At 52.2% G+C, this 21,251-nt stretch overlaps 1 protein-coding gene across 1 annotated transcript in view; it reads right to left on the reverse strand.

Moving 5' to 3' along the window:
- The window catches only part of Gcn1 (GCN1 activator of EIF2AK4), a 55,268-nt gene extending 34,695 nt beyond the window's left edge, over nt 1-20,573 (reverse strand). Inside the window, exons 1-22 of the mRNA XM_032886505.1 lie at nt 20,469-20,573; nt 18,337-18,439; nt 15,319-15,382; nt 14,690-14,821; nt 14,239-14,347; nt 11,856-11,954; nt 11,634-11,768; nt 11,042-11,110; nt 10,823-10,931; nt 10,119-10,193; nt 9,592-9,720; nt 9,136-9,186; nt 8,789-8,887; nt 8,290-8,463; nt 7,217-7,369; nt 4,850-4,942; nt 2,857-2,932; nt 2,434-2,593; nt 1,461-1,650; nt 1,254-1,378; nt 965-1,143; nt 237-330 (exon numbers count right to left, since the gene is read on the reverse strand). Of these exons, the coding sequence (XP_032742396.1) occupies nt 237-330; nt 965-1,143; nt 1,254-1,378; nt 1,461-1,650; nt 2,434-2,593; nt 2,857-2,932; nt 4,850-4,942; nt 7,217-7,369; nt 8,290-8,463; nt 8,789-8,887; nt 9,136-9,186; nt 9,592-9,720; nt 10,119-10,193; nt 10,823-10,931; nt 11,042-11,110; nt 11,634-11,768; nt 11,856-11,954; nt 14,239-14,347; nt 14,690-14,821; nt 15,319-15,382; nt 18,337-18,439; nt 20,469-20,573 (2,523 nt within the window). The remainder of the gene's footprint in view (nt 1-236; nt 331-964; nt 1,144-1,253; nt 1,379-1,460; nt 1,651-2,433; nt 2,594-2,856; nt 2,933-4,849; nt 4,943-7,216; nt 7,370-8,289; nt 8,464-8,788; nt 8,888-9,135; nt 9,187-9,591; nt 9,721-10,118; nt 10,194-10,822; nt 10,932-11,041; nt 11,111-11,633; nt 11,769-11,855; nt 11,955-14,238; nt 14,348-14,689; nt 14,822-15,318; nt 15,383-18,336; nt 18,440-20,468) is intronic.
- Between the last annotated feature and the right edge of the window lie 678 nt (nt 20,574-21,251).

Genomic DNA, 21,251 nt, shown 5'->3' on the forward strand with positions numbered 1-21,251 from the left:
TGTCTTTACAAAGCCAGGGCAGGCAGGACAGAGCAGCAGCGTCCAGTAAAACCCTGGTTTCCTTTGAGCAGGATCAGAGGAAGCCACAGAGGAAGCAGAGCGATGGAGAGGACCAGAGGCAGGTCAGGGGGACAGAGGGAAGCCTCAGCAGAACCAAGGAGAACCCCTGCATGGAGCGGAGGACCACAACTCAAGCACCAAGCTGAGTGGGCTCACAGACACCTCCGTGAACTCACCTCCTTCAGCTCCAGCTCGATGATCTGCTCCTTAAAAGAGTAGGCCTTGTTCTCTCGCTTCATGTTGGCCTTTTTTATGCTGTCCTGCTGGGCACTGAAATATGGGGAAGGCAAGGAAGTTATCCAGCTTAAAAAGAGGCACCGGTCTCCTCAGCCTTCTGACAGCCACCAAGTGTCGCTGGTAAACTTTAACTTAGTTTTGCTTTTTGTGGTGTGTGAGTGTGTGTGTGTGTGTGTGTGTGTGTGTGTGAGTGTGTGTGTGTGTGTGTGTGTGTGTGTGTGTGTACGCACACGTGTGCGGAGGAGATGAAAGGCCAGAGGCTTATTTCCAATATCTCTATCACTTTCCACTGTATCTTTTGAGACAAGTAATGTCAATCAACCTGTATAGAGCTTGACATTCCCCCTGGGCAGGCCTGCAAGGCCTTACTCAGACCCCTCTCTTTAGCCTCTGCACTGCAGACGGGGTCTCGCTATAATCACTGCTGGCACACTCAGCCCCCAGGTCCCAGGTTAGTGGTAGCTGTTAGATTAGATTCACTGATACCCCTGGCCTAGGCACTGGGCCTGGACACGGCAGGTATTCCTGCCGTGGACAGACAGGCTGCCGTGACAGGTAAACAGGCTGTTTTGCTTACTCTCCACAGTGACCCACGTCCATTAGACAAGCATGAAACCAGAGCCAGGGAGGGAAAGTAACAGAGCAGTAGGCCCTCAGTGAGCCGCACCTCTGGATGATGGATTTATCAAACAGCTCTCCGGCAGGGGTCTGCATGACGGCAAACTCCTCCCGAGTCACGAGGCACAGCGCAGGATTCTGCACAGACGCGGTGATACTGCTGATGAGCTGAGGGAGGACTCGATCAGGAGACAGGATGGAAAGGGAGCCCATGGCGTTCATAGAAGACTGCCAGACAGACAGACACCATCAGTCTATACCATAACGAGCATCAGAGACGGGTTCTGCCATACCCAATGATCCTGACCTAAGTCCAAAACCAGCGTATGACGCATTACCTGGTTCAGGGGGCTCTGTGTAGTGATCCTGGGGATGATCTGGTCCAGGTGCCTGGTGATGAAGGCTTCAGGGTCAATCTTCATCCTGGTGAGAAGTGCTGGCCAGAGTCCAGACTGCACCGCCACTGAAGGAGAGGGAGGGGCTTCTTGAAGCCTTCTGCCTGGATGGCTACCGCCCACCTCTCCCCCTCCTCCACAGCTACCGACCTAAGGACGGGTGGTGGGAGATGATCAGCATCTCCTGGGCCAGCTGCTCAGTGCTGGTGACGTCGCCTTTGAGCCCCGGAACGCCGGAGATGACACACAGAGCTTCCTGCAGAACTCGAGGAGGCACATAGGTCTTGCCCGTCTCCATTACCTCCCCAGCATCTGTCACAAGAGTCTCCAAGGGTAGCACCTGTAGAGAGGGAAGCGATGAGTCCCCGGGGCCTCTTGGGACTCCTGGATTACTGGGAATCCTGCTGGAGCGCAACCTGATGCCTCGCTCCTGCCCACAAGTCCACAGGCTACAAGACACGCCTGGAAAGACAGAGCGCCCAGGACAGCCCGCCTAGAGCCCTGAGGGAGGAGTGAGGGCAGACTGGTTGTGGAGGGCCCACACACCGCTGAAGCAAAGTCAGTGACACATGGCGCCTACAGCACTTAAATGATGCAGGCCTCTGTCTCTTGCGTCCACCTGCTGCTGCCTGAGACAATCCGGACAGGTCAGCTCACGGCCTACATAGCTAGTATAAAAGGCTATAAGCTCTGCCTGCCTTTAAGGGTACTGTGAAAAAAAATAAAATCAAAAGTGAGGGTAAGTGTGCATTCAGAATTATTAAGTAAGCCAGGGGTGTGGCACAGGCCTCTAATCCCAGCACTTGGGGGACAGGTGGATCTCCGGGCCAGCCTGGTCTACAGAGTGAGTTTCAGGACAGCCAGGGCTACACAGAGAAACCTTGTCTCGAAAAATAAAATTATTAAGTGTTTTAGAACAATAAAAAAAGAAATACCCAAAAATACTTTGGATGAACTACATCAAAGGGCAGAAGGGCTCTAAGGGGCAGAGATGTTTCTAAAGCTGGACTGCAGCACAGAAGGCCCTGGACTCACCCCGCCTGAGAACATCCCAGGACAGATGGGTCCAGCTAAAACGGATGGAAAGAGGTCACCTGAGTCATTGCAGAACCTGGATCCTCACCTTGTGAGAGTTGAGGACAGTCTTCAGCTCCTCCAAGAGGCCGTTGGCCAGCTTAATGCCCCCAAGAGAGGACAGCAGCTTCCGGACTGTCTGCTGGGCCTGCCTGCGCACATGCCAGGTGCGGCTCAAGAGCACAGCCACCAGGACCCGGTAGTACTGCCTGCAAACACACACATGCACATGTACTGCCTGCAAACACACACACGCACACATGTACTGCCTGCAAACACACATGCACATGTACTGCCTGCAAACACACACACGCACACATGTACTGCCTGCAAACACACATGCACATGTACTGCCTGCAAACACACACACGCACACATGTACTGCCTGCAAACACACACGCACATGTCCCTGGGAAGCCACACCCGCCTCACGCCCAACACGAGGTGAATGGAGTTCCCGGGGCTCACGTACTGTACTCTGCTGTTGGTGAGCCTATGGGGGTGGTCAAGGAAAAGCCTCTCGGTCAGATGCAGCACAGTACACAGGGCTGTAAGGGAGAAACAGAGCAAGGCCTTAAAGCAAACAAGCAGGGCTGGTATGGGGTCAGTGGGTAAAGGAGCCTAAACTCAGTCCCTGAAGCCACTCGGTGGACGGAGAGAACCCACTCCTGAAAGCTGACCTCCAACTTGCGTGTGCATGCACACGTACACACTAAAATAACTAAATGTATTCTGCCCACATATCCAAAAATTAAAATTAAATAAAAATTTAACAGCAAAATTTAAATGATTAATATTAGATATGAAGCTATAGTTCTTTCTACTTCCTTTTATTACATATATATGAATAAGAATGTATAGACTAATTTTTACTATTAAAAATTGCTACCTGTGAGTGGTGGTGCACACCTATAATCCCAGTACTTGAGAGGTTTAAGCAGAGATCAGGAGTTTTAGGCTAGCCTAGGCTACAATAAGTGTAGCCTGGGAGATGGCTTAGTGGTTGACGCCTGTGGCTCTTGCAGGGACCTGGGTTGGATTCCACAACTGTTTTCAACCCCAGACCCAACTCCCTCGCCTGACCTTTCAAGAGTACCAGGTGTACACATACATGAAAGCAAACACTCAAACATATAGAAGAAAACACACAGGGGCTGGAGAGGTGGCTCAGCGGTTAGAGCACTGACTGCTCTTCCAGAGGTCCTGAGTTCAAATCCTAGCATGGTGGCTCACAACCATCTGTAATGAGATCCAATGCCCTCTTCTGGTGTCTGAAGACAGCTAGTATTCACATACATTAAATAAATAAATCTTTAAAAAAAAAACCCACAACCAACACAGCTGGGCAGTGGTGAGGACACCTTTAACACAGCGTTCAGGAGGCAGAGGACGCAGGTGGAGTTCTGGAGATACACAGAAAAACCCGGTCTCAAAAACCAAAAAAGAAAAAAAGAGAAAGAAAAAGAAAAGAAAAAAGAAAAATCAGTTCACTGTAAGTAAGCTTGGTCAGTGCCTTGGACTTGCAGCCTGGGTAGGGACAAGGGACTGATTCCCAGGCTGGGAAGCACGATTGTGACAGTGACACACAGCTGTTTGTGGAAGGAGGACGAGAACAGAGGGACAGGACTTGGAAGCAGCAGAACCGAGTGACTACAGATCAAGGCAGGAGACGTCAGTGCGGATTCCCTCCTGCCTTGTCTTTGAACTATAAGAGTGTCATTCTTTTTTTTTTTTTTTTTTTTTTTCGAGCTGGGGACCGAACCCAGGGCCTTGCGCTTCCTAGGCAAGCGCTCTACCACTGAGCTAAATCCCCAACCCCAAGAGTGTCGTTCTTAATCAAAAGCTAACTATAAAAAAATTTAAGCCAGAAAGTGACTAATAGTTGTAGCTCATTAATAGAATGTTGTGATTTGTGAGTCAAAAGACTTTTCAAATCGCTAATTAGCAGCAGACTCCTGTGAGGCAACCTAGAGTTTGCACATTTGGAGATCGCTGTTCCCTTGCTGCCAGGGGAGAAAGCAGTAGTTTCTGTGTCTGTCGCCCGGTGGGGGAGTGGAGCTGCCACAACTTCAGCAGCACTTAGCATAACCCCCGACAGCACCAATTACCCATTCAGTTGTAATTGCAGCTGATACTGCAGCTCCCTGCGAGCTCCCTGCGAGCGAGCAAGCGAGCGAGCGCTGTCTCCATAATCCTCCCAAGCCCCTGTCTACTGAGCCTGACCCGCCCACAGGAACGAATTCATTCAGAAAAGAGCCAAGCTAACCAGGCAATGGCGAGCACCTTAAATCCCAGGACTCAGGAGGCAGAGGCAGGTGGATCTCTGTGAGTTTGAAGCCAGCCTGGTCTACAGAGAGAGTTCCAGAACAGCCAGGGCTACACGGTGGAACCCTATCTCAAACAAACAAAGAGCCAAGGTGCTGGCTAAGCAGGAGCCCAGGAACAGTCAGAGACCATAAACTCACCCTCCTCTGAAGCCAGGAGCAGAAACTTCTCAGATGTGAAAATCTGCTTCTTCTCATCCACAACCAGCTGCCAAAAGTTGCTCAGTTTGGTCTCTGCAAGATAGCAAAGGTCAGGGGTTGGGGATTTAGCTCAGGGGTAGAGCGCTTGCCTAGCAAGTGCAAGGCCCTGGGTTCGGTCCCCGGCTCCGAAAAAAAGAAAAAAAAAAAAAAAGAAAGAAAGCAAAGGTCACCCCACACGCAGTGCACCATGTCCCATGTCCCCACAGCATGGCTCTCCAAGCCGAAGCTCTAGGCAGGCTGTGAGACCCTCCATGAAGGACTGACTGTTCCTAGGCTCCGTGCTCTCCTACTCTGACACCAACTGTCAGCCTCTGGTCTCACATGCAGTGTGGAAAATGCCAGGGTTCTCTTCTGCCTGCAGCCTCTCCCCTGGAAGGTTCACCTACCCATGGGCCTGACTGGCCCCCGAGGGCCACACAATGCAGCTCTCGCTTTCTCTCCCGAACTGAGGCCATTCCTTCATGGGCATCTCACGCTCCCAGGTGCTCAGGGATTCTTCATGAATCCTCTCTCAACACTCTTCACTCCCCAGTCACTCACTCACTGTCCTTCAAACCACTAGCCATCCACACCCCTGCCGAGGGCAGGTGCCGATGCACCCTGAAATGAGCTGTGGGTGTGTCACGTTACCTCACCCAAGGCGGCCGAGGGCCTTGGCACACAGTGGGTACACAACAGCATGCAGACAAAGAACCTTACTTCTCACCACAGAAGCACAGCCAGGTAAGGGCGCAGGCAGGAGGAAGGCTCTAAGGATCCTATGCTACAAGTTTGGTCCCCAGCTTGTGACACCATTGGCCGGTGGCAAAATCAGGAGAAGAGCTAGGTGGAAGTGAGTCAGGTCACTACACACAGGCCCTTAAAAGAGAAACAGATATGTCTCTCTCTTCTCTTGCTTCCCAGCCACCAAGAGATGGGCAGCTCTGCTTAGCCACATACTCCCTACCTAACACAGATCCAAACACAAGGGGCCAACTGCCCAACCGTGTGACTGGAACCTCGAAGACCGTGGGCCACAGCAAATCTTTCTCCTTAGGTTGGATTCCTCAAGGAGTGTCAGGATGACAAAACCGACTGAGCCAGAGGACTCAGGGCGGCGAGGATCCCAGGGCGGGAAAAGAAGGAAGGCTCTTGCACGAGGTTGGTAGGTGACATGGCAAACAGAGTTTGTGACCCAGCATGCTCCACTGTACACCGACGGCATGAGGACATGAAACTGCCACTCCTAACCACACAGAAGCCGAGAGGCTGAAGACGGGGCTAAAAGGAAGCTATCACTTTACGACTTACCTCTGTGGTACTTTGTAAATGACTTACTTCCTGTATCCGAGTGTATGTGCACTACGTAAACGCAGTGCCGGCGGGGTCAGAAGGCATAGGATGCCCAGGAGCTGGAGTCACAGGCGGAGGTAAATGTCCCTAACCACCGAGCCGTCCTTACACCCTATGCAACGGTCACCTCTCATCATAACTGACACAGCATAGAGCCGTCAGGAGAGTCAGCGAGCTGCTGCCTAGACTATGTGCAGCCTGTCTGCGGAAAACTCTCCTAATTCAGTCAACTGATGGGACTCGCCCCAGCCCGTGGTGGGCTGCGCCACTCCTTAGGTGGGGGATCCTGACCTGGGTGAAAAGGACGTCCAACTGAAGACAAGTGAGTGACCATGACACTTCCTCTCAGCCCTGACTGCAGATGTGAGAGAACTTGCTGCTTCAAGTTCCTGCCTTAACTTTCCCACGATGACCAGAGCTGTAGCTGGAATTGTAGCTCCTTTCTCTAAGTGTCTTTTTGTCAGGGTGAGTTACCTCAGCAATGGAAATGAACGAGAACATCCTATGAATATGTAAGTCATTTAGACACAAAGTCTGGAAAGATGACTCCGTGGTTAAGAGCACTGGCTACTCTTGCGGAGGACCCAGGTTCCTAGCACCTACCTGGCAGCTCACAGCCGTCTCTAACTCCAGCTACAGGGAATCCCACTCCCTCTTCTGATATCTGTGGTCCCGAATGCCTGTGATGCCCATCCACGCAGGCAAACCCTCACGCACACAGGAACACATAAACATCCACGCAGGCAAACCCTCACGCACACAGGAACACATAAACATCAACAACAAAACGACGTGAAGTCCTGACACTCAGGCTAGCAATGCTGCAAACCAGCCGCCACTGGAGCACTGCAGTCACGGACAGCGAGGTCCCCACTGCACTCCTGAGCTCTTTCCTGCAGACACCAGTGGGCCCTGAAGCTGAGGGATCAGGGCCTATGAAAAGAGCCTTGTCACCTTACACATGCAGACCCTTACCAGCCTGTGAGTCAGCCACAGAGAGCTTGGAGACCAACAGGGCTGCGGCGACGCCTTCGGTGACTGTGGGGACCTGAGTGCTCTGGGAGGCCGCCTTCTCTACTGTCTGCATGAGCAAGGGCAGAAAGTCCAAGGCCTGCAAGAGTGTGTCACCTGTGGAGAGAAGCACCTTAGAGACATCCTGCTTGGCAGGGGTGACAATGTTACATGAGAAGACGTTATCCACCCAGGTTATGAACTGGCTAAAGTCCTTCAGTTAACTTGCCCAACACCTCAAAGAGCAGAACAAGAATCTGTGACCTAAATGCTACACGCATAAATTAAAATAAATAAAAATTAAAAACAGAAGAATCATACTGCACTCATCGTCAGTTACTCCTCCCCTGCACATGGACACGGGTGCTAAGCGAGCATGCAGGCAGGGCTGTCAACTGCTGGTTGACACACAACACCTGCTAACTCAGGCCGACCCACTCTAATCTGCTGCCCCCACACCAGACGACCTCCAGACCCAAACCCCAAAGTTCAAACCAAGCTGCTGACCTGTGGAATAAACACACTAAATAAGTAAGTCAGCTGTGGTGGCACAGGGCCTTTAATCCCAGCAGGCAGACCTGTGAGTTTCAGCACAGACAGGGCTATGGAGAGAGACCCTACCTCAAAACAAATCAGCAGACTTTCACAGTTACAACTGCAGCTAAGCACACACTCAGACTTCAGCTGCCCAAGTTCAGTACGCAGCTCAAGATGACCCAGAGGTCCTGCCTGCCTCCCCCTCCCTCCCAAATGCTGGCTTTACAGGTCTGAGCCGAGATGTCAGTCGGTGACGTCACCTCTAAAGCAAGGGGGCGGGGCTAGGGATCACACAGCACTGGACGTTTACACTAGATCTCAGTGCAACAGGTTCTGAGTGTAGGTCCTTTCTGAGTAAAATCCAGCAAGGGAAGAGGCTGCTACTGTGACAACTGGGAAGTCGGTGGTGGTGGCATGATGAAAGTTCAGTAAGTGAATCCAAAGAGAGAGCCCGTGGGGAGTGTGCTCAGCCATCTCTTCAGAGGAGGGGGGCAGCTTACCTCGGAAGGAGGCCAGCATGCACTGCAGGTAGGCGTGCCTCACTGCAGAAGTGGACGTTTTAAGGCTGAAAACTTTCTTGAACCAGTCAGTGAGCTTCTTGGGCACTTCTGTCGTGAACCGGTTGCACCAGAGCGCCAGGACAGAGACAGCATGTACCAAGGTCCCTTCGTGCACTAGGGCAAGCGGCACAAGTCCAGTTGGTCTGACGTCATAACCACATCAAACCACTGCAAGCAGTGTGACAAGGCAAGCCTCCCCCTGCTAACTCAAGGAGGCGCGCCCTTAGAAAGCCTCTTAGAAGGCTGGCTGAAAGCCATGGTGCCTGCACCTGCTGAGACTAGACTTCCAGGGTGCAGTGGTACCAAAGCGGGGAAGAGGCAGTGGGGGGAGGGCTCTGTGAGGTGGGACTAGGAGGAGAGGGAGGCCTGTGACGGGGATGAAAAGTAAATCCAAGAGAATGGGTGTAAACTCTTCGCTCCCCAGGCCACGAGGAAATACCTTCCTGTTGCAGGAACGGGATGAACAGCTCAGCCACACACCCATTCAGAACTTGACCTGAAGGCCCCGATACCCCATGATGACTGAGGCTTCCAATCCCTGAAAGGCAGATGCTATGGTCAGCCCTGCCCCTGAACAAGCCTTCCTGCGACCCCACTCTCACCCCACCCCCCACCCCGGGCAGCAGCCATGCTCCCCCCACCCCCATGACAGACAGACCCTCCCTCTGCTGTCCTCCAGAAATTCCCTTTGCCAGAGCCAGGCCTCCTGCTGGAAGCATCAGGGTTCAAAGGGCTTACCTCACCTGGTGGTTACATTAAACCTCCCCATTAGTACAGAACCCCTACCTGAAAGGACGCTCATCTTCTGGGCTACGATGGTCAGCTTCCCTTCAGAGCCTACAAGGAGGTAAAGGAAGTGCCTGTTCACACCGGCCCCACTGGATGACACGCATGTGCACCCTGAAGCAGCAACGCTTCAGGTCTAACACAGCACTTTACAGCCTCTGCTTTCTGACTAAAATACAGTATCACATTCTTACAGAAAATCTCTTACATCACCCGTGCTCCCACGACTCAAGGGCATTATTACCATCTTCACACCTTTCTTTTTCTCTACCATCAACACAACACACAAATTCTTAAAGATGCTGATATCGCCCTCCATACTGGCATGTGTGCTTTTGCTCACACATGCAGAGATGTGCCCTTTCCACAGCTTCTCCCGGAGCAGACCCAGGATCAAGTTCGCACCCTGCCGGAGTTCCAACCTTGGCCATCTACTGTGCCCGCCTCCCAGCTCACCTCCAAGGATTGCAAACAGATGCTTGGTCAGGGCCTCGGTGGCGGACGAGTCACTGCACTGACGGGACAGGTTACGCAGTGCCAGGACCGCTTCGTCCATCAGGCGGGGGCTGTTGGACTTCAGCTGATCTGGACACACAGAGCCACAGCTCAGGGGCAGTAGCAGCCGATGGCCCAGACATTATTCTCCTCCCAGTGCCCCGGCTCCCAGCTCTCCGACCTCACTATCAACAACCTCAGGAGGGAGCCCTCCCCTTCTTTCTCATTTTTTAACATTTATTTATTCTGTCTGGGGGGAGGGGCTGCTGCGGCACACACTACAGTCAGAGAACCATCTGTGGGAGTGGGTTCTCACCCTTCATTATGGGGTTTCTAGGATTACACTTGAGTTTGCAAGCTTGGCAGAAACCACCTTTAACCCAAAAAGCTGTTGCCCACTCCCTTTTCAACAAAAAACTGACAAATACAGCAGAAAGGAGCATCGGGGGCTGCAGAGGTCTCCTGTACAGAGGGGTCAGCACACTCACTTGCCAAGCCTTTCACGATGTCCAGGGCATACTGGCTGAGATCAAGTGTCACTGAAGCCAGCAGGCTGGAGATAGCTAAGGGGACAGAAACCACTGGACGTCAGTTTTAAGTGCAGGCGTCCATTCTGCCCAGCCTGGTTAGCTGTGTGGTGACAAGACTGTCTTTCACCTCTACAAGGCCACAAAGTCATCACACCCTTGAGCCAGGGCTCAGGGCCTCCCGGCAAGTCCAAGCTGTCTATAGAAAGGGTTACTAATCACAGTGGTCCGCAGAAAGTTCTGCAGACTCTAACAATGAGCAGTATTCTAAGGGGATACTCTTCCAAAGCTCCTCACGAGACAGCACCTGTGGGTCGGAGCAATGGCTCGGCAGTAAGAGCAGCAGCTGCTCTCCGGGATCCACATCAGCTCACAACTGCCTAGAACTCTAGTTCCGGGATCCACGTCAGCCTCACAACTGCCTAGAACTCTAGTTCCGGGGATCCACATCAGCTCGCAACTGCCTAGAACTCTAGTTCCGGGATCCGATGCCTTTCTCTGGCCTCTGTGGGTGCACGCACTCAGGCACAGGCACACACAGCCTGCCCACTGGGTAAGAGCGACACGTGCCACACTCCCAGCACAAGCCATCCTGCTACCGGCCAACGGAACAGGACTGCTCGGCCAGCCCTGGCCTCCCAGCAGCTCCCTCAGCAGGAACCTACTTTCTATAACATTCTCCGGGCTCCTCAGCAAGGACTTCTGTATGGTGGGCAGAATCAGGTCCTTAAACTCAGAGTGGGACATGAACCGGAGCAGCGGGGCGCAGTTGTCCTACAAAGAGAAGAGTCAGGCCCCGGCCTCAGGGACGGGTAAGGAGCAGGCAGTGTCCAGACGAAGCAGGATCTGGTGCCACCTGGGCGGCGGATGTGCAGTCCACTCACCAACAAGTACTTGGGAGGCTTGGCTTTGCTCATCAGAATGTGCTTCACGTAGAACTCCAGCAGGGTGCTCTACAGGACAGACGGACCCAGTGTTAGGCAGGGGTCCCACTCCACAGCTTCCCACTCTCCAGTGCTCGCTACTGAAGGGAGCAGTCATTTCCAGGGCTCTGCTGGCCCCGCCTGCTCACCGCAGGGTCATCTGGAGCCCTCATCACTCCCACACACCAGCCCGCCTGCCCGCTCGCCCTCTCGATGCTCTCTCTCTCTGCCGCACCTCTTTACTGCCAGCTTCACTTTACCCCTAAGTCCTTGCCTTACAGTCCAAGTCAGAGCCCCCATGCCTATTTCCTGTCACACTTCTCAGGTGGAATTAACTAGGTAACAACCTCTGACTCCGTTTCACGAGGGTCACAGTCTCCTGCACAGTGTTTGGTGCATGGGTGCTGCCCAGAGGTGAAGAGTGAACTATCACCCCAGTGTCTACACCAGGATTCACTGAGCCACAGGAGAGGCCATGGGACAAAGAGTTCTCACTCCTTCCCTCCAGACCGCCTGATGCAGCAAACCCACAGTCACCATGCTGGACACCTGCCTTGTGCTGATTGACCACGTCCATCTCTTTGTGGTTTGTGCAGAACTGCACGAGCAGCCCCAGCATGCCGGCATAGTTTTGGTTGGGTTCTAGGCTGAGGATGGCTGAGAAGTACTGCTCCACCAGCCCAGGGTTCTGAAGAGGAGGCAGACAGCGGTGAGTCAGATGGCAGCGGTGGCACAGAGAAGGCGCAGCCTCCCCCCTCCCACCAGCACCACTCACCTCTTTCCATAGCTTAGTGAGTTTCTTCACAGCGCCGTCCACAGCATGCTTGTGGGAGCCGCCCAGCACCTCCAGCAGCAGCAGACACTGCACCTCCACCTGCCGGACAGGAAATACTATACTCAGGATGACTGACACAGGCACCCGGGACCCTCACAGTCTGCCACAGACATCAGGCTTGCAGATCCACTTCCTTCCCACTAGGCTTCTTCCATTCTACCCTCTTCTCTCTACCAACCCTTGGCCTAAGTCCCCGCCCCCTTCTTTTCAGTTTGTATGGGTAGTTTGCCTGCAGGTATGGCTGTGCACTACATATATGTGTGCGGAAGGCCAGAAAAGGCTACCATAGCCCCTGGAATTGGGGTTACAGACAGTAGTGAACCACCATGTAGGTGCTGGGAATCAAACCAGAGTCTTCCACAAGAGCAGCCAGTGCTCTTAACTGCTGAGCCATCTCTCCAGCCCCAAGTCCTATTTTTTACCTACACCGATTATTCGTGCATTTACTTACCTCCTATGACAGGGTGCACCTTCTCGTTCAGACAGAGAAAACGGTATTAAAGACACAAATGGGGACGTAGCTCAGAATAGCATGTATAAAGTCCCAAGTTCACCCCATAACAAACAGAAAAAGACCAGACGGTCCTAGTTAATGTTATCTGCCTAGACTTGTCCTTCATTAAGGATCAAATTCTAGAGGCAAGTAGGGTGGACTCCTCTGATCAGTACTTAGGAGGCAGAGGCAGCCAGATCTCAGTGAGTGCCAGCTCAGCCTGTTCTACAGTGAGTTCTAGGCCAGCCACCAAAGTGAGACGCCGTCTCAAAAACAACGACAAGAAAAGAATAAATCCTAAAGAGATAGAAAGCACAGATGTTAACAAAATCCTCCACCACTGGGCCATAAATGATCAGATACACAGAAAATATTTCTATAATCACAAAATCTAGTGCACCAGGGACCACAGTAGCTAAGAAGAGTCATGGCCGTCTATGCGATTGTGTTTTTATAGGCTATGCTAATAGCACAGCCTTCTACACCTGTTGTATTTGTCAGGGTTAAGATTCAATAGTTAAACGGGCCCGCCTCTGCCACCTTCAGAACCCTACTGGGATCCCCTCTCTCTGAGATGAGCCAGCCCTTGCTCGAGTCACCTCCTCCTCACAGAAGCCTTGCTGCCACCACCCTGGCCACATTCCCCACCTCCCCACTGTGTCTTCTCCAGCAGCGAGCAAGCTCCACATCAGCAGAGGGCTCCTCGGCGCTTTTACACAGCAGCCCCAGCTTCTGCCCAGGGCCAGCCAGCAAACAGCTGAATTAATCCCGTATCTAACGGACTCAGCAAAGGAAAAGCCCAGAGCCTTGTCATTGCATCGAGTCACACACGCTCTGTCCTGCAGTACAACACTCTACAGCCGACCCTCCCACTCACTGAGCCGGCTGACTTCCCACAGGTAACGCTGTAAGGACTCAGGAGATCAGCCAGGGATCTTGCCTATTATTAGCCACCTTAGTAGAAAGCCATTCGCTAACAATGAAAGCCACACGCTGGAGGCTTCCAGAGTCAAACTCATACCAATTACTAACAAGGAAATGTCAGAGCTCTGGCTCACCACTAACCCACTGCCAAAGGCCACACCACAGCTGTCCCTAAAGGTGTCTAGGTAGGAAAGCAGACAGAAGGCCATCTGTCTGTCTGTCTGCCTGGCTGGCTGCTTCACCATGATATGGTTTCAGGTTTGTAATGCCACGAGTCATTTACATGTACAGGCACTGTACAGTGCCTATGGCCACTGCAAGGCTCTCTGTGACACCTCCCTGAGGTGAGTAGGTTAAGTGGCTCTGTCAAATCTCATGGCCAAATATTAGACCCACAACATCACACGCAAGACTCCATCCAGAACCATCGAGCACGCCCCTGCCCTGACCTGTACTAAGCATACCTAGACATCAAGAGATGCTCCCAGCTGGCTAGCAGGTTAGCAGACAGGTGGGAAGGAAAGACAGAGAGTGTGCAAGGTGCAGGCACAGGAGCAGAGGAGAGGAGAGGAGAGGAGAGGACCAAGACAGCAGCCGGAACCCTATCACCCTGAAATCTAGACACAGTGAGAGACCGCTTAGCCAGGAAACAGCATCATCTATATCACCTTAGCATCCAGCGGCCTGCCTTTCAGTTGTCTCCCCTGGTCTGGCCTCTCACAAAGGCAAGGCCCTCCCAACATGGCTGATACAGAGACACTTGGGAACCTCAGTGAACAGAATGTGATTCCTATGGCACCTATGCCCACCACCGGACCCGTGCCACTGGCGAGCACTTGGATGTGAGGGACGCCTCACATCACGGGGTAAAGCTGACCCTTGTGGCTCCAAAGGCAAAGGACCTACCAGCTTGTTCCAGATGTCTCCTTGCCGCTTGGCCTTCAGGGGAAAGACAATCCGCACAAGAAGGCAGGTCCAGGTCAGGGCCAGCAAGGCGGCTGAGCCGCTGCTTTTGCTACAGGAGAAGGTGAGAGAAGAGCTGAGTGCAGAGCCTGCCTCCATCTGGAGACAAACGCTCATCCTGATGCCCAGCACCATCAGTGACAACTCGGGACAAGAGTCCAGGCCTCACCGGCTAAAGTCCCATCACCTGACACGGGCAACACTAAAACATGAGGTTGGAGACAGCTCAGGGGTTAGTTTTCTCCAGTAACCTGGCTCCTCTCTCCAGAGGCGCTCTCTAGGTGCCCTGCAGAGTGCAAAGCCAGAGAGCGAGCCAGGCGAGCTCACAGCTCTACATCGCCCTGCCTGAGAAGACCCCGCTAACCCCTGGAGGCACCCAGCCCTCACCCCTTACCTGGGAACACACGCTTTGGAACCGACCCCTGAGGACTGAAGAGAGTGCAGGAGGTTCTTGGCTGTGGCTTCTGGCTGGGCCTCAGCCAGCTGCTGGATGGCTGCCTGCAGGGCTCTGCGAGAAGCTGCGTCCCTAGGGTGGGAAGGAAGCGGGGAGCAACATGGTGACCTCAGCAGACACAGGACAGCAGATGCCAAGCACTGCTCTTCTTGGGGGAGAAACCGAGGGCCCTACATTCCAGTGATGGAGATGAAGGAGACGAAGCCACCTCACCCCAGAAAGAGTACAGGATGACAAGAGGCAGAATGTATGCTCATGGTATATGCCGCATGACCTCAAAGCTTTACAAGCGCAACTAATGACTACACACATGTGCTGAGGTATCATAATAAGGCAGGTCCCAGGCCTTCACACTAACGCCTTCCCATGAGGTGTGACATGCTATCACCCCCATTCTGCAGATGAGGAAACTGAGACATAGGGAGGCTAAGTACCTTGCCCAGTAAAGAGCATGGACCTAAGAAGTCTGGCTCTAACAGCTGGAGGCTCTACCCATTGTCCTACACTGTCTCCCTGACACAGTGTCCCTCTATGGCATGGTCTAAAACCCGGGTGTCTGTCGCACTCACCTGTATCGATGCAGGGTCAAGCAGAACAGCTTGCAGAGCCCCTTCACTGCTCCCTCTGGCAGATCTGAAAGCAAAGTTTACAGAGACTCAACAGCAAGCACAGTGCTGAGCGACTGCTGACATCAGTCCTGTCAGACAGGATCCGGCACCTTACAAAGTCTCAGTAAGCCCCGTCCGTTCCTTGTAAAATCTCAAGGAGAAAAAACACACGGTACAGAAAAGCTTAGAGTAAGGAGACATGTGCTGAACCAATGAGACGGAAGCACCAGACCTCAATATCCCCTCTCCCCTCTCCCTACAAAGCAGGGAGCAGTAGGGCCACGCCCGACTGCCCTGCTCCGCAGCCTGGGCATTGGCTTACACTGCGCTGTTCAGTTTGTGAGGCGTGGCAGGTGTTTGCTCACACAGCCTAACAAGTGGTCTAGAAATTAGCAGAAAGGCCAGATGCAGGGATGCACACCTTTAAGCCCAGCAGGTTTCTGTGAGTTAAAGGCCACAGTCGCCTACATAGCGAGTTACAAGCCAGCCAGAGTAAACTGTCTCAAAAATAGACAGACAGACAGCATAAACCAATGTGGTGGCACAGGCCTGTAGTCCCTCCCCACTACTCAGGAGTCTGAGATACAAGGATCACCTGCTCCCTGAAGTTTGAGGCCAGCCTGGGTAACACAGAGACCGTGTCTCATACACTAAAGAAACAAAACAGGTGGGGGGCAAGGTGGTCTAGTGGGTAAAGGTATACACTTTATAAGCCTGACCTTAATTTGACCCCTGGAACCCAGGTGGAAGGAAAGAGATGCCTCCAGAAGGTTCTCTGTCCTTCACATGTGTATCCTGACACTGGAACATACACCAGACACAAACAGGCATGAACACAAAATAACAAACAAGGCGCTTGCCTAGCAAGCGCAAGGCCCTGGGTTCGGTCCCCAGCTCCGAAAAAAAAAAAAGACAAAAACAAACAAACAAACAAACAAACAAACAAACAAACAAATGTTTGCAAGTGCCATAAGCCAGGTGGTGATGCATGCCTTAATCCAAGCCCTCCTCGGGGAGGCAGTGGCAGATACGGTGAATCTCTATGGGTTCTAGGCCAGCCTGGTCTACATAGTTCAAGGAGAGAGGGAATTACATAGAGACCACGTCTCGGAAAAAAAGGAAAAAGCAAAGACTAAGAACCACGAGGAGCTAGGACAGAAAGCGCCTGTAACTAGACGGTTCTGAAAGTCTCGACTTGCTGACACATCAGTCAGCTGTGGGAAGAGCAGAGGGCAGGAAGACGGGTGGGTGCACTGAGAGCTCCTGCACTCAGGTCTCTTCTAAGACTCCAGTACGGCAAGGCACCTGCCCGCCGGGTGGGCTCTGCTGAAATCCCAGCTCCCAAGGAGGAAGTAAACAGGAAGCCAAGCAGCCAGTAGAGGGCAACAAGAACGGCCTGGCAGAGTCAGCTGGGACAAGCAGACCCGCCAGACCACAGCAGGCAGCCGGCAGAGGGAAGCTTGGCTGGGGAAACTCGGCCTATGTGTGAGACACTGGAGCCCGGGAGGAGCCCAGCTGAAGGAGAGAAAACAAGCCCAGCACGGAGACCGGCCCCTGTGGAGCTCTCGGCACTAAGGAAACCAGCAGCCAGAGCCAGGGACAGGCTGACAGACCAGGAACAATGACAGGAAACACCCACAAGCTGCAGAGGGTCTCGCTCACCAGCCTTGGAGAGGCATCCCTAGCTCGTGTTCAACCTGGGCTGAGTGTGAGAGGACTGAAAGCCACAGACCCCAGGAGGAGGCTGCGCTTTCACACCAGAGCACTCCACAAGTACAACGTACCCCGAACTGTACATTCAGGGCCAGAAAAGCAAAACCACCTTCTAAAGATGCAGAACGGTTCATAAACTGGGGCGCAGTCAAACTTCCTCCTGAACGGGGTGAGGAATGCAGGACTTAAGTGGTTATTCTGCACGGAACCCCCCAGCACGGCTCAGTACACACATGCACTGCACAGCGACCTTAACCAACTACAGCCCTGCTGAGAGCCACCTCCGAGGATGCATAATGATCCCTGCAGCACCCAGGACAACCGAGACGCTCATGCAGCAGCTGACATCACTTACAGCTTTAACAAGCTTGGCTGTCACCCAGGCAACAGCAGGTTTGAAGCAGCAGGCAGGAATGTGAGGGAAGACTGGTAGGAAAAGCCAGATGTGGTAGCTGACATCCATGAGCTCAGCACTAGGGAGGCCGAGGCTAGAGGACAACCATGAGCTACAAGACGGCTGGGTCCACCCAGCGAGAGGATGTCTGGGGGTGCGAGTGGGAAGGGAAGGGAAGGTAGGCTGGCTGGTTTGAGTCTGGTGCAGTAGTGTGCACCTATAATTCCAGGAACAAGTGCTAAGAAAGGCGACTGGCAACTCAGGGCCATTCTAAGGAGTCCTTTTCTCAAATAACCACTCCCCCCCACCCACAAAAAAAGATGTAGTGAAATTCAAACACCTGTGGTGAATGTTCTCAGGGAGCAGTAGAAAACTTGGATCTCTCAATCTTAGCAAGGCTTAGGGTCCTTAGCTGGAAACCGCCTGCTACCATCTTCTCATGTCCGTGGACATACAAGGAACAGTGTCCCAAATCACAAAGAAAATGTCTGTGTGCCCACTGTACCACTCAAAAAGACTGACGTATCTTTAGAAACATTTGGAATCAACATAATTAAAACTATGAAAAATGGCCAGGCAGTGGTGGTGCTCACCTTTGATTCCAGTAAGTAAGGCAGAGGCAGGCAGATCTCTGAGTTTGAGGCCAGCCTGGAGTACAGAGCAAGTTCCAGGGCAGCCAGGGCTACACAGAGAAACCCTGTTTCAAAAGCAGAACAAAAACAAACCTACCTGTACTGACCCAAATGTTTCACTTGTTTTGAAGCACACTTAAAAAAGGAAAAAAAGGTGCAGGCAGGAGCCGGCTCAGGGACTAAACAAAGTGAGAGCACACAGACTTCCCACAGGACGCAGCAGCGCGGGCAAATACACACCTTTCCCAGCAATACATCGCCCCAGTTCACTGAGAATCTCTCTCCGCTCCTTCACACTGGCTGTCGTCACCTTCACTGCAAAGCGCTTCAGCGTCTCGGAGACCTGTGAAGACCAAACCCACACAACGTTTCAGCAGACGTGACACACGCTGAGGGTGTATGCGTGCACGGAGTGTGCACGGGCAGATGACGACTTGACATCGGACGCTGCCTCTGTGCGTTATGGGATTTTCAGCAGTATTTCTCAGCTCCACCCACTAGTCACAGCCAGAAGCCCATTCTCCTCCTGCCCCAGTTGTGACAATCAGTTCTCTAGACATTGTAGAATCTCCAGGCTCAGGGAACAAAAATCCCCCTCAATGTGGACACACTATTTTAATCCAGTCAACATACCTTTCTTGAACTTGAAGAAGGAAAGGCAAAATTCAAAAACCTCTAGACAGAACATATCCTTTCAGAAATATCCCAAATATATACCCCTGGTTGATGACTGTGGGTGAGATGTGAGCACTGGAAGGCAGCCCCACACCCACGCACACGTCAGCAGCACTAACTCGACCAAATATCAAAGCTAAGGACCAATCGCTAAAGGAGACAATGGACCCATAAGCCAGGAGTCTGACGTCCACGCACAGAGTGGTATGGGTACACAAGAGCAGAGTCATGCGCACATGCATACCCAGACAAGGTAAAGACACTTGTTTTTACAGGGGAGGGGCTAGAAAGATGGCTGAGAGGGTAAGAGCTCGAGCTGCTCAGGCAGAATACTGAGGTTCCGTTCTCAGCACCGACAGACACGGCCGCTCACAACCATCTGTAACTCCAGTTCCAGGGGACCTGACACCCTCTTCTGGCCTCTGCAGACACACAGAGTGCACAGTCAGTCAGTCAGGAGCTCACACACACACAGGAAGTAAGATTTCTTTTAAGTGAACATGAATGTGAAAGGGTCTGCCCTGGAGCACTTGGGAGGGAGAGGGAGAGCTGGGGTGGGTATGATCAAGATACACTATATACACTAGACAGTCTAACAGAACAAATAAAAAGATCAAGCCAGGTGTGGTAGCATATACCTTTAATCTCTGCGGGAGGCAGGAGAATTTCAGTGAGTTCAAGACCTGCCTGGTCTACATAAAGAGACCCTGTCGAAAATGAATGAATGAATGAATGAATGAATGAATGGCAGTACTTTTTTTTTTTTTTCAAGTTGTCATGGTTTGAATATGATTGGCCAAGGGAATGGCACTATTTAGAGGTGTGGTCTTGTTGGAGGAGGTGTGTCACTGTGGACTTGGGCTTTAAGACTCTCATCCTAGCTGCCTGGAAGCCAGTATTCTGCTAGCAGCCTTCAGATGAAGATGTAGAATTCTCAGCTCCTCCTGCACCAGGCCTGCCTGGATGCTGCCATGCTCCCACCTTGATGACAATGGACTGAACCTCTGAACCTGTAACCCAACTCCAATTAAATGTCCTTATAAGAGTTGCCTTGGTCATGGTGTCTGTTCACAGTAGTAAAACCCTAACTAAGACACATGTAAACCATACCTCAAAAATCCTGAAAGCAAATATAAAGCAAACAAACAAACAAAATAACTGATTATGATCCCAGGAAACAATTATTCTACTTAGGCAGAGATCTAGAACTAACCAGAACTAAAAATGTTATTTCTGATTTTAGATAAAGTAAGTTTAAGAACGACGGACAAGCTCTCTCCAACCACGCTCAGAAACTACTTTCTGTATACTTCCCACCCGACCCAGATAAACCGAACTCTAGGTAAGATGGGCAAGATGTGGGCTCTTGGGAGGCCGGCTGTGTACCCAGCAGGCGCTTCCTTTCCGAGGTCACACTCTGACCTCCCAGGGAGAAGGCAGGACCCTGGCCGGTCTGGCAGAAGAGAAGCACACACAGCTGAAGGGGAAGACTATGAAGCTGGACCCCAATTCTGCTCTCACTGGCTGCGGACACCAGCTCAAACACCGTCAGCCCGATCTCCAGTTTCTCCAGCTATGGCAGTTAACAGCTCTTACCTCACGGGACTAGCATGGCGATCAGTGCATTCTCACTGAAAGCACAAAACTGCTGCCATTGGTAAGCCTGTAGGGGCAGCATCAACAGACCCGCCTCTCACTTCCACAACACGAGTGGAGCCAAAGGCCACAGCATCTGTGTTCTCAAAACTAACCCTGAAAACAAACAGATCCGCAAAAGGGCACCAACAGGCACACAGCCCCATCATCTGAGTTAGCACTTTGTGAACATTCTCAGAGACCAGGGGAAACCTGCTCCTGGGCGGCAGTCCTGCGAGGCGATCTTGCTCAAGTGGGGAAGAGGACATTGTTTTTGAGGGCAGTTCATTCACAGGAAGTTTAAATCAGTAACTTGAGTCAAGGGCGAAGAACAATGCTTTCCTTTCAGGTTTCTTTTGGAGAAGGACGGCATGAGTGTGGAGATTAGGGAACAACTTGTGGGAGTTCCACAAAGTGGGTCCTGGGTATTGGGTCTGCCAGCTTTCTCCTTAATGTTAAATTCCTGGTCTAATTCTCTCAGCAATGAATTGTCCAAACTTATAAACTATTTCTTGTTTTGATTTTTTTGTGTGTGTGTGTGTGTGGGGGGGTGTTCTGGTTTTCTTGAGACGTAGTCTCTCTACATGGCCCTGGCTGTCCTGGAACTCACTACATAGTTCAAGCTGGCCTTGAACTCAGAGATTTGCCTGCATCCGAGTGCTGGGAGTGAGGGAATGTGCCCACATTCCTGGCTTGCTTCAGTTATTTTAAGCTTCCATTGTTTTTACTTTCATTCAGGCAAAGAGCCCAGGAACTCCAGGTCCATCCCCCAAGCCTGAGCCTAGCCAGCACTTCTGTTGTCACCTCCACTATCCCCAAGCACGGAGGTGCTTGCACTGGGGCTC

The sequence above is a fragment of the Rattus rattus genome, chromosome 16 (assembly GCF_011064425.1).
Source record: "Rattus rattus isolate New Zealand chromosome 16, Rrattus_CSIRO_v1, whole genome shotgun sequence".
NCBI lineage: Eukaryota > Metazoa > Chordata > Mammalia > Rodentia > Muridae > Rattus > Rattus rattus.